Here is a 13281-nt window from a genome sequence, read left to right on the forward strand (position 1 = left end):
ACAAATGACGACCGGGACACCGGGACACAGGGAATATAAATGACGACTGGGACGCTCAAAGAGAAATTACAGACTGGGACACTGGAACATAAATGACGACCGGGACACAGGGATACAACTACAAGGGGGTTGTCGGGGGCAAAGGGGGATATATAAATCGACTGGGGTGTACCTTAATTCCAGGCGCTTATACACGCATTGATTTTGTAATACAGCGACGCGCCTTCTTTTTTACCTTCTGTATCAGGTGCAAGCCTGGTTTTGCGTTGTTCTGATAGTTCCTCGACACGCCTTCTTTTTTGACTTTCTCTTTCAGCATCAAGTCTGGTTTCGCGTTGCTCTGGTAGTTCCTCGACACGCCTTCTTTTTTTACTTTCTCTTTCAGCATCAAGTCTGGTTTTGGGTTGCTGTGGTAGTTCCTTGAAACACCTTCTTTTTTACTTTCTCTGTCAACTGCAAGTCTGGTTTTGCGTTACTCTCGTGGCTGCTTGACACGCCTTCGCTGACATAAATTGCATATTCCTAATCTGGCCCTTTCTCTTTGAACCGCAAGCCTGGTTTTGCGTTGCCCCAGTGTTTGGTTCTGGTGTTCAATTTTTGGTAGCATTCTAGGATAATTTCTTTTTTACATTGATTGACACTTGGGCAAATTTTCTTTGAGCGCCAATTATTCTAAAGCTCATCAATTTTTAATAAACTTCAGCCTTTTGGGTTTCTGTTTTAAGGTTTTCGAATTACTTTAATCCATTGTCAAAATATATTGAAATATTTATGCAATTACCAGTTTTTTACATTTTAAAGAACTCAATAAAATTGAAAAGCCTCAATTTTTCTGAATACTTATTATTCAAAAAAAAATTATTATTGAATACTTGATTAAGATAGTAGAGAAAGATAGATAGTATATATATATATATATATATATATATATATATATATATATATATATATATATATATATATATACATATATATATATATATATATATATATATTTATATATATATATATATATATATATATATAAGAATATAAGATAAGAAAGGATAAGAAATAAGAAAGGATAGATAAGAAAGATAGTACTTAGAAGTGGTAGAGAAAATGAAAAAGAACTGGAGCATCTTTTTTTAGTTTTTTATATGATTGTCATTGTACTTAGTTTTTTATTTTATTCCTTTTTATTTTTTCCTTTTTTCCTTTTTTTTCTTTTTTAGTTTTTCTTTTTTTAGTTTTTTTTTTCTTTTTTAGTTCTTTTTCTTTCTTAGTTTTTAAATATTTTCTTTTTTTAGTTCTCTTTTTTCTTTCTTTTTCTTTAGTTTTTGTCTTTTTTATTTTATATTCTTTTTTTATTTTTTAGTTTTTTTTGTTTTTTAGTGTTTTAGTTTTTTCTTTTTTAGTTTTTTCTGTTTAGTTTTTTCTCTTTTTTTCTTTTTTTAGTGTTTTGATTTTTAGTTTTTTTTAGTTTTTTTTAGTTTTTTTTTCTTTTTTTAGATTTTTGATGTTTTTCAGTTTTTCTGTTATTTAATTTTTCTTGTTTTAGTTTGCTCTTTTTTTAATTTGTATTCTTTTTTAGTTTATCCTCTTTTTAAGTTTTTTTTAGTCTTTTAGTTTTATCCTTTTTCTTTAGTTTTCTTTTTCTTCTTTATTTTTAGTTTTTTCTCCTTTCTTACCATTCCAAATAAGGATAAGCCATAGGATTTTCCTGTCTGTAATCCAATTTTTATAGAGGATTGGTATAGTTTTAAATAAAGGATCGTTAGCTGTCTCTTTAAATGGGAATTAAATAACTTGCGTCTGTAACATGTTTGTTATTTACATAAAGGATATTTATAAGAGTGTGTTGCAACGATTTTCTGTTTAAAAATGAAACTGTCTTACAGAAAAAGACAGCAACAGTATACAAGCTAAACAGGATTAGTATCAAAGTTTACTACTAAGTTCTAATTTTCAGCCGAGAATAGAAAAAGGAAATTAATCGATTGGATAAAAAAGATCGAGATAAAAATATAATAAGATTTTTGAATCTAAATGTATTTTGACACGGATGATCCATTTAGAATAGGCAGCATCATAATTCAAGATTATGCGACAAAGTAATGCATTAAAAGTTGAGGGTTTATTCAGGGAACTTAGTGATTTTTAGAAGAAGTGTCAAGAAGACTCGATTGTAATTTTTACGGTGTTACCTATAGCAATTACAATAACAATAACAATATTAGAGTTTCTACAGATGAAAAAACAACAAAAAAGTATTTGATGAGAGCCTTGACAAGGTAATTAACATCAGGGATGAATCCTCCACAATGCATCACTATTGCCACCACATAAAGACGAATTATTTGAAGACTCTAATATTCCTTTCAAATAAAAAACCTACCCGAAGATGTCACAAAACAGCTGACTGATTGCAAAGGCTGGAAAGAGGATGTCATAGATTCATTCACAACCTGTGATTACTGTTGTAAAAATGTCGAAAAGTCAGGAGAATGTCTCATCTATGTTAAATAAGCTTCATATCGATATTACATTGGAATGTGATAAGAGTCTCAACAAGTTTTGAAATGGAAGTGATTCTATTTGTAATATATTGTTTTACGATCATTTGATAAGTAAAAGGGTAAGTTTATTTATAACTTACTTATCTAATATACTTACTTACTTACTTATCTTATAACTTATCTTATAACTTACTTATCTTACTTACCTATAACTTACTTGTCTAAGTTACTGGTAAGTAACTGCGGTAACTGCGTTGAAGATACCTAGAACAGAACTTGTTGATGGTACTAAAGGTAGAACAGTATATCTACTCGTTGATCAGCAAGCAAATGCAGATATTTATTCTGAAAAATCTGTTCAAGGTCAGATCCTAAAAGAAGCTTGATGTTTCTACAGAAAGATGGTGCACCTGCAGAAAGTGAAAAGTTGGAAAATTGTGGGTGGCTTTTCATTTTGAATTTGGGTGAAGTCTCTAACGTAAAAACGAGAGCGTACAAACCTATGTGTAAAAATAATCTGCATTGAAGTGCTAAATCTCAAAGTGCTAAATAATACCGAACGATTTTACCACGATTTTAGAAAACATTTGGCTGGACATACCCGAAGATGTTAGAGAACAGCCTATTGATTGCACAAACATTTTTTAAATAGTGTTGATTCGATTTGTAATATCTTGTCTTACGATTATTTGATTAGGGTAAGTAACTGAGTTGAAGAGACTAGCTGAGTTGAGGTGGAATAGTATATTTACCTGTTGATGTGCTAGCAAATGCAGACATGCACTCTGAAAAATCAGTTCAAAGTCAGGTCTGAAAAGAAGCTTAATGACTTTACAGAAGGATGTTGCAACTCCAAAAGATGAAAATTGTGTAAGTTCTGCGTGGGCTTTATCATATTTTGGATTTGGTTGAAGTCTCTCATGCAAAAAAAGAGCGTTCAAACCAGTATGTAAAAATAATCTGCATTGAAAGGCTAAATGTCGAAGGGCTAAATCATAAAAAATTTAAAGCCCATTCAGTTCATTTGGATGATTTAGGTTTAAAGTACTGATAATATATTCATTTGATGTTATTCTATCAATAGACTCTCCGTTGGGACAGGTTGAAAAGGACATTATACAACTCAACCACTCAAATATAAAGGTGCTGATCAGGAGCGGTAAATTCAGTGAGATTAAGTAAGTTCAGCTTTCAGGGTTTTGGTAAGCCCCCATAAATAAAATAAAATCTATCATGTTGTCGTAAATCATAAAGATAAAGGGGCGGTTGCAGATAAACTTTTTACGTTTTGGTTGTTTGGCACATTTTCTAACTGTAACTGCAGTTACTGCAGCTGCCTCTGATCCCTCCTCGTTGAGCTCTACAATCGCATTGTGTTTCACTTTTTCAATATATAGATTCGGACTTGAAGAGAAATTTGTAAAATCAGCCAATGAAGGCTCTAATGCATGTTTAAGTCCCATATTTTCCAGGTACTCTGTCAGATATATTGAGGCTTCAATTTTGAATTTTGGTATCCCTACTTCAATGTTAACTTTCTTGATGTTCTTCAGAGCTTTCTTCCAAATTTTACCGTTGAGTTTTGACAAAACGTCGCAAAGAGTATTTTTCACAGATGAAGGAAGAAGAATAAACATGCTGATGTCTCTCCCAACATATGGAACTTCAAGGATGTCAGACATTAGTTCCTCACAAAATCCGTGTCTGAATCTCCCTTCTTGGAACATCATATCAACAAAGCTTTGTTTATTGGATGAAACATGAAAAACTTCAGGCTTTGTTTTCTTTGGATTGAACTGATGTTTCCAATCTCCCTTGAAATAGACTGCATTTACCAAAACCATTCGAGTTTGCTCATAAATATCACTTCGGTTTAAGAAATTGTCTATCTTTCCTTTGGTCTGATTTTTCACCCATTCGTTAATCATGCACAATGACTCAAAACTCTTATATTGAAAATCCATTTCTTCAAGTTCCTCTGAAAGGAGTTTAGTGATGTAATTTGATAAAGGCTCAGAAGAATCGAAGAACACCTTATTTGCCAGTCCAAAGTAATAGCTTTTTGAGGTAGGATTAGCTGTATTCAAGAAACGATAGAACATTGCCTTGTAAGATCGAAAAGCGTTTTCCTTGTCTCTATCTCCTAGTCTAAGGACTTCTCCCAAATTTTTCTCAGTTTCTCCAGCAGACCCAAAATAAGCAAGGAGTAGAGCAGAGTGAATACTAAATGGCGAGATAAATAAATTTGTTGGTTCTATTTTAATTTCATTGTTATCCATATAAACTCTTTTGAAAAGGTCAACGCCAAAATCCACTTCCCCAGCATAAAATTCAGCAGTGCAAGTTACTTCTCTTTGTTTTGATCCACAACATTTGTGTTCAGGGGCTTCTGCTTCATTTTTTGAAATGGCCGTTCCTATAGGCTCCTTTAAAGCTAGATCAGTAGCAGTCGTCACGTCATTAACATGTACTTCTTGATATTTGTTTGAAGTTGATTCCATTTTAGAGTTTCTGTATTTCTTAACGGTCCACCAAACTGAAATACCAAAACCTTGTTTTACTTGGTTAAGTTTAATTTGCTTTGAATTTTCAGAAGTTAGCGTGCCGCACTATTGAACTGTTAAAATATTTCAAGAAGCCTAAGTAATTTTTTTTGCGATTGCCGTTTTCCTTTTTAGGTTAACCTGTGTTAACCAGTATATCAAGAGTTTTAATAATATATCACTAAAATATCAAGAGTTTTAAGAATTCTTTGAAGGTGCTATTTAGAATAAGCTATATATTTTCCATGTTTGCCTATGTTTTTCTATATAGTTATGTGGAACGTTTGATGGTAGAAGTATTTAGATAAATTTTCTTCTTGTTCAAGCGAATCTTTATAATTTATGTTTTTATATTTGGTAAGGGTCAATAAGCCCCAACAAATCACTTGTTCGTGTAGCATCGACTGAAGATTAGGCACTCTATGCCTAAATCATCCAAATGAAGTGACCATATAAGTGCTTTACATTGAAATGGGAGTTGGGGGGGGGGGGTTATTAGTCCAAGATTTAGTGCTTTAGTGCAGATCATTTGTATAAAGAGATTTGTACGTTCTTGTTTTTGAATTGGAGACTTCACTATGACTTCACTTCACTTCCGATCACTATGACACCCATTTTTAGCAAAGTGTATGAAAGTTTTGTTGCAGCATGGCTGAAAGACCGTATTCTGGACAAAATTGATCCAAGGCAGTTTGGAAATATGCCAAACACATCTACATCTCATTACTTAGTAAGTATAATTGACAGTATTTTGCAAAACTCGATGAACCAGATTCTTGGATTAATCTTATTGCAATAGATCTAAGAAAAGCTTTTGATTTAATTTGCCACAAAATTCTTGTAAAAAAAACTTCTTGGACTAGGTGTAGATTCATTCCTTGTACGTTTAATTGCTAGTTTTCTTTCTGGTAGATGTCAACGGACAAAATATAAGTCCACCTACTCCGACCCACTGCCCATTTTTTGTGGAGTTCCCCAAGGTACCCTCTTGGGACCACTTTTGTTTCTTGTTATAATAAATGATTTGGCAACAACACTGGACGATCGCTGGAAGTATGTCGACGATCTGTCGCTCATTGAATGTTGTCGGAAAAACCTACCAAGCAGAGCAGGTTCATTAATGAAAGATATATGTCAAGAGGCAAAGGTGGACAAAATGACTGTCAACTTTGATAAATCTGTAATTTTAACATTTTCTTTTTTAAAATCTGCGCCAGTTTTTAATCCACCTATTCCCAGCGCCAGTCACGTGACCGAAATTAAACTGCTCGGCGTCCATATCACTTCAGATCTGAAGTGGAATAAACATGTTGATGGCATGTTAAAAAAAGCTAATTTGGCCATCAGGTCTCTAAAGTTGTTGGCTCGCCATGGAATCCCTGCACCACACCTCCTACGCATCTATTTCTCTTTTATACGTTCCACACTTGAATACTGTTGCCCTGTATGGCATTTCGGGCTGACTAGGGAACAGTCGGACCGGGTTGAGAGGGTGCAATACCGTGCCCTCCTAGTAATCTCAAAAGCCCCAAAAATACCGTACATATCCCTCCTTAATCAGTTTCAACTTCAAACCCTTCAATCTCGTCGTTTAAAACTAGCCCTATCCTTTGGTAATAAAATTTTGTCCAGCCCTATACACCGAAATATCCTTCCTCCCCAACATCAACCGGCACGGGTAAGGCCACTCAGGGCCGTTGCAGAGCCTGTACCAAAACTTCAACCTGTGACTGTGTCACATGCTCGTTATGAGCTTAGTTTTGTGCCCTCGTTTGTTAAGTTGTTTAATGCTGGATCGACTTTTTAATCCGGATTATTGTTGTTAATTGTATTATTATAATTTTGTGTATATTTGTTGACTTATTTTCGTGTGTATGTGACAATTATTATTGTTTATTGTATATATTATTAATTTTGTGAATGTTAATTTTGACTTGTAGACGAATTTTTGTGTGTGTATGACAATAAAAACTAATAATCGGCTCTGTCCGTCGAATGTTTTTTAAATAAAATGAATTTGAATTTGAATTTAAATGAATTTATATATTTCATCTTTATTTACTGGTAACAGTCATAATGCATTGTGGGGCATTCATTTTTGATGGTAGCCACCTTATCAATGCTCTCACCAAATATTTTCAGTGTTGCATTTTCACCTGTAGAAATTCTAATATTGATATTACTATAGGTGACGCCTTAACTATTACAATCGAGTCTTTTTGACCCTTCTTCTAAATAATCACTTAGTTCTCTGAACAAGCCCTCAACTTTAAGTGCATTAATTTATCGTATAATCTTGCAATTTGATGCTGCCTTATACACATTAAAGTTTTCCAAATGGATCAGTCATGTCCAAAACATTTATATACAAAAAGGTGACTAAATCTCCATCTCCATCTTTTATCTCCAATCAATTAATGTCCCTTTTCTTTTCTAGGTTCAAATTTAGAGCTGAGAAGTAAATTTCGATCCTAAATCTGTGCAGCCCGTATACTGTTGCCGTTTTTTGTGTAAGAGCGTTTCATTTTTACATGGAAAATCATTGCAACAGACATGGCTTCTTACAAATATCATTTATGTATATAACGACCATGATACCAATGGACGTTGTAGAATCCCCGATAAATACAGCTAGCGATTCTTTATTTAAAACTATCCCTATCCTTTATGTAATCTCGGATTAAAAACAGGAAAAAGCCTGTGGCTTTTCCTTATTTGGAATGGTAAATGACAGTCCTCAGTATGACACTATATTCCAGACAAGTAACTTTCCAAAAGATGCTTGTATTATCTTAACTTTTTGTTACTATGGGCCGTGGTCTATTTTTTACCAAGTTTCAGCTATATCTGATGAAACTTACATAGTCCTTGTTGTATATCGATCCCTAATGTAAATCAAAAACAGGATAAAACCTACAGGTTTTTCCTATTTGAAGTAGTAAGACAGGAACTTCAGAGAATCAAACAGCCCACTAAGTCCTATATTTGCCATTGTTTGTTCTTTACTAGGTTTAAGCCATCTCCAAATACATGATACCGATGAAACTTACATAATCCCCATTTATGATTAACTTGACTATTTTTTGTATATTGCTTGTTTTTCAAGCCAACATAGCTTCTTTTTTGTTCAAGCCAAGAGACGGTAAATTTCCTATATAAGAGTTTTCGACAAGGCAGTTCTAAAACTTTATTTAAAGTTTACTTTTTACTAGGTTGCAATCCGGATAACTTAATGTAAAAATGTACTGATGTCTCAGTAGACCGCTGCAATCCGAATAATTAAGAAGTACTTGTAACGTATATTTTACATCGGACAATCTCGCTTCTCCGATGTAAAATATTTTATTATTCCAATTAAACTTTATTATTCCCATTAACCTTTTAATTATTCCAATTTAACTGCAATGTTGAAGAATTCGTTCCGAAAAAGTTGAGACACAAATTCAAATTTTAGCGTAAAGAGTGGGAGGTGAAGAGGGGGTACTTCCCCTTCTGTATGGAATAATTATATTTGTTCCAAGTTTTAAGCCCATGGCAACGGTAAAATACAAATTAAATAGATCATATATTATACATATATTTAGCTAAAATATAAATAAAAATCTAGTTTCTTTTTTGTGATGATAGACTTAAGGCTTATGTATCCTGCGTAAGTATTCGGCATGTTGTTTTCTGCTGTGTTGTGGTTTTACTTTTTCAGCGTAATTACACTTTAAAATTTTTATATGTCTTTTTAAATTCAAAATATGTGAAAAATTAGCCTTAAAATCGTTGAAAAAGGAACATTTTCCTATTTTATAATCAAGTTTATATCAGTCCTAAGGTAATGCTCCAAATATTATCTTAATTCTGCCTCTGGGAAATGGACAGAAATCCCAACTAGAGATTCCACTGATCTTGTCATTTTTGCAAAAATTTCGTCGCATAATTGTACATTTCAGAAAAACGTAAACTTTAGACATATAAACATCTAAGTAATTCTTTGGTTCTTAGTTCTTAGTGATAAAATTGTGCTGTTTTAATAATGATGTGTTGGGTGATTCAAACCGAATAATTAATAGTGTACTTTGTAGAAAAAAGAGGCATATGATAGTTTGCTGATGAGGATTATTTGTAGATGAGGAAACTAACACTTTTGGCTCGGATCAGAAATTCTCTACCCAGGTCTTAACAGCTATGGCGTACAAACCTCCGCTGCTAAGAGCATACGGTCATAACGGCTGGAGTACACCTGTCTGCTGTGGCAAGGGCAAATCGATTTCGACATTTTGGCTGAGAAGGCCCTAGCTTTTGACATGTTTTGGCAACAACATTTAAGATGCACGGGCCTCCATTGCCAAGGACTCGATCATAATATATATAACATTAGAAGACCTGCTTAATGTTTATATTTCTATCCATTTCACAATCCCTTAATAGTGGTCCCAACAGCATAAAATTAATCGTAATTCGTAATGGTGCGTATAGACCTTCAATGTTATGGGATCGATCATAATGCGTACCCTATAAACAAAACTAGAACCAATTTTAGAGGGGGACTAGAATGGAGGTGATTATAGGAATTAGCTTTAAAATGAGCCCTTAAACCCCATTGTCTTGTTCAGTGTCACGCTAGGATGGAACAAGGAAAAAAAGACATCAATAGTGCCCTTGTGAAAAAGGGATTTTCCTTATTGCTAAATATGGAGAACGTGAATTTGTCGAAAGGAGTTTTCGACTATGACGACTCCAATTGTGAAGTTTCATTTTGGGCCGGTACCGGTTTTGAATAATTTCTGGTTCATTTTTGAAATTTCTATTGTTAGTTTTTGCAATAATATTGTACCAAAAAAATCTAATGGAAAAAATACTGAATAAGCTTCATTCTTAAGCTTATTCCTGAATGAGCTTCAAGTGACAATTCTCCTTCACTTGACATTTTTATCAAACAGTTCTTGATAACGAACTGTAGTAAGGAGCGACCCGGCTCAATAGTAAACGAAACTCTAAAAAACGGAATTTTGATGCTAAAAGATACATCAAAAGAATTGAATTTTTATGCTGATTTTAAATGTATATGTTTCATCAAATTTAGTCTTTGTCATGGAAAGTTACGAGCCTGAGAAAATTTGCCTTATTTTGGAAAATAGGGGGAAACACCCCCTAAAATTCATACTATCTTAACAATATATCTTAACAAAATCACACCATCACATTCAGCGTATCAGAGAACCCTATTGCAAAAATTTCAAGCTCCTATCTACAAAAATATGGAATTTCATATTTTTGACAGATCACAGGTGCAAGTTTATTTATTTCTTTTTTCTTTTCTCCAGGGGTCATCGTATCGACCAAGTGGTCCTAGAATGTCTTCTAACGGAGATGAAAAGTTCTAGTGCACTTTTTAAGTGACCAAAAAAAATGGAGGGCACCTAGGCCCCCTACCACGCTCATTTTTTCCCAAAGTCAACGGATCAAAATTTCAAGATAGCCATTATGTCCAGCATAGTCAAAAATCATAATAACTATGTCTTTGGGGATGCAAAGTTAAAAACATTCACCAGTGTTTACATACAGTAATGAGGGGAGGGGGCTATGTGGGAGGATCTTTCCTTGGATATATTTGTCATGGGGGAAGAGAAATTCAATGAAAATGGCGCAAGATTTTCCAGCATTACTATAAAAAAACAATGAAAAAATAAACATGAAAAAGTTTTTTCACTTGAAAGTAAGGAGTAGCATTAAAACTTAAAACGAACAGAGATTATTACGCATATGAGGGGTTCTTCTCCTCCTAAATACCACGTTCCTTATGCTAAAGTATTTTGAGTAATTTCATCCATTTATTCTATGGCCTTTCCGATTCAGGGGTCATTCTTAAAGATTTGGGACAAAACTTAAGCTTAAGAGTAAAGAACGAGGTATCAACGAGGGGACACACCCCCTCATATATATAATCTATATATATAAAATAAAAATATAAGAATATAGAAGTTTGTTACATAAGTTAATTCTCAAGTTACGTATATTTTTTACTAGTAAAAACGTTTGTTAAAAATTAAAAATTGTAGTTGCCTTATTAAGTAACCGAAAAACTGGAGGGCAACTAGGCCTCCTTCCCCACCCCCCATTTCTCAAAATCGTCTGATCAAAACTAAAAGAAAGCCAATTAGCCAAAAATGAATTAATATGCAAATTTCTTTTTAATAACTTATGTGCGGAGAGCCAAAATCAAACCTGCGTTAACTCAAAAATGTTCAAAAATTAAATAAAAAAACTAGTTTTTTTAACTGAAAGTAAGGAGCAACATTAAAACTTAAAACGAACAGAAACTACTACGTGTATGAAAGAGGCTGTTCCGCTCTCAACGCCCCGCTCTTTACGCTAAAGTTTTTTACTGTTTAATAAAGTAGAATTGAGAGAAAGAGTCAAACTTTAGCGTAAAGAGCGGGGCGTTGAAAAGGGAACAACTCTTTTCATACACGGAGTAATTTTTGTTCGTTTTAAGTTTTAATGTCGCTCCTTACTTTCAGCTAAAAAAGCTAGTTTTTTTTATTTAATTATTTAAAGTGCGTCTTTTGTTTTCTGGTCACTGTTTGGGCTTTACTAGGTTGTGGCGTATGCTACAACCATCATGCGTGCATGCCCATCTGAGGGTTACTTTTACCTAGTGCGAAAGAAGATCGCAAGTGTATTTTATCATAACATTTAAATGTATACACCACACATAGGACCTGGTAAAGAACAGATTGATGGAAATCAGGTAGCGGAATGAATCGAATATGACTTCATATCCTTGCAAAAAGCAAATATAATAGCTTTCAAATTATCCCTTAACCACCGCTCTATTATGTTTCAGTCACCAATAGCGACAAAGAAAAAGAAAGGTGATTTTCCTTGTTGCTCAAGATAGGGCACTTCAATTCTCCTGTGTGGGATTGTTGCCTATAGTTATTCCAATCGTGAAGTTTTTATATTGATTCAGCACGTTTTTTCTGGTGTTTCAGCAAGGGTGTATTAGGCCTTTTGTTCTGGGGGAGGGGAGAGGTAAGAAAAAATTATAAAACGCATCCAAAGTTTGCTTATATGCATTTGCATTTTTTTTTTATGAGTCAGACGAAGATTCCAGATGGGAGCTCGAGCCCAGTAGCAGCCCTCTCCTCCTTCTGGATTCGGCTTTGGTTTTAGAATATTTTTGAAATTTTCATGGGTTCGATTTACCAATAAACTTTATGGTAACAACAGTTACTATTTCTGAATTAATTTGTTCAAGTTTAAGAGGTATGAAATGGAAACTTTAGATAAAATAGACGAGGTTCTGGAAGATGCAGTCAGACGTCATAGAAATAAGATATTCTATTGATATATTTTAAAGAAAGTATAATAAGGTGTGATATGGAATTTTGATATGGAAAGTGCTAGAGAGAATTGAGTAGAACTGTTTTAGAATGTGCTAAACCATGATAAAGTTTGCAGAAAGAGGTATAGAAAATAATAAACAAAAATCAGACAATTTGGAAGTGAAGGAAAATTTAATATGTACAGAAGATGGAGAGGCAGTTTTAAGGTTTAAAAATAGTCAAGCCTCAAGGGGTGATAGCGGTGGCGTCATTTCATGAAAATGTGGGAGGCCATAATACATTTTTGAAAGCCTATTGGGCAAGCTCCTCCGTTCATTTTTGGTGTTTTTCCGTGACAACACCATTAAAAAGGTGTTGTTCAATGAAAATAACCCCAAAGAATAGATTTTTTTAATTAAATCTAGGGAGAAGAGAGGGGGAAAATTGACCCTTCGTAAGTAAAGTCACTGGCCAATAATGGGGTAAATAAGCCTTTCAGTGTGCTTAAGCCTGCCATATTTGACTTGCCAACTTTAATCTTTATTAATTAACCTCCCTTGAACATTAGTATTCAACACTAACCTCCCCAGATTTAATTTGTAAAAGCGACTAAATACTTACCCGGTAACTTGTTAACTTAAATCCTATGGATAATTAGGCCAATAAAAGATCAATTACAAGTATTCCATTATAAACAAAGCTTATTTTCAAATCCCCTGAGGTGTGCCACATAAATTTCCATATAATTTTAATTTAGTTTTAATGTTTTAGAAGGATAAATTGCTATTTAATATATGACGTCACTTAACTTCACTTATGCTGCATTTTCCACGGCTACCAGGTGTCACTTATGTCACTGTTTCACTTATTATGTCACTTATGGCTTCTGAAACATGGATCATGAATAAATAATTGCGCTAG

General features: G+C 33.7%; 1 protein-coding gene across 1 annotated transcript; it reads right to left on the reverse strand.

Moving 5' to 3' along the window:
* Positions 1-1108: 1108 nt before the first annotated feature.
* LOC136042220 (leukocyte elastase inhibitor-like) lies at positions 1109-4999 on the reverse strand. Its single transcript, XM_065727155.1, has one exon. It carries the CDS (start codon positions 4997-4999, stop codon positions 3683-3685), a length of 1317 nt encoding a protein of 438 aa, XP_065583227.1. The 3' UTR covers positions 1109-3682.
* Positions 5000-13281: the final 8282 nt, after the last annotated feature.

The sequence above is a fragment of the Artemia franciscana genome, unplaced genomic scaffold, assembly GCF_032884065.1.
Source record: "Artemia franciscana unplaced genomic scaffold, ASM3288406v1 PGA_scaffold_75, whole genome shotgun sequence".
NCBI classification, from domain to species: Eukaryota; Metazoa; Arthropoda; class Branchiopoda; order Anostraca; family Artemiidae; genus Artemia; species Artemia franciscana.

What these genes read in the sequence shown, in the direction of transcription:
- LOC136042220 (XM_065727155.1), bottom strand. Translation starts at nt 4,999, where the DNA reads ATGGAATCAACTTCAAACAAATATCAAGAAGTACATGTTAATGACGTG.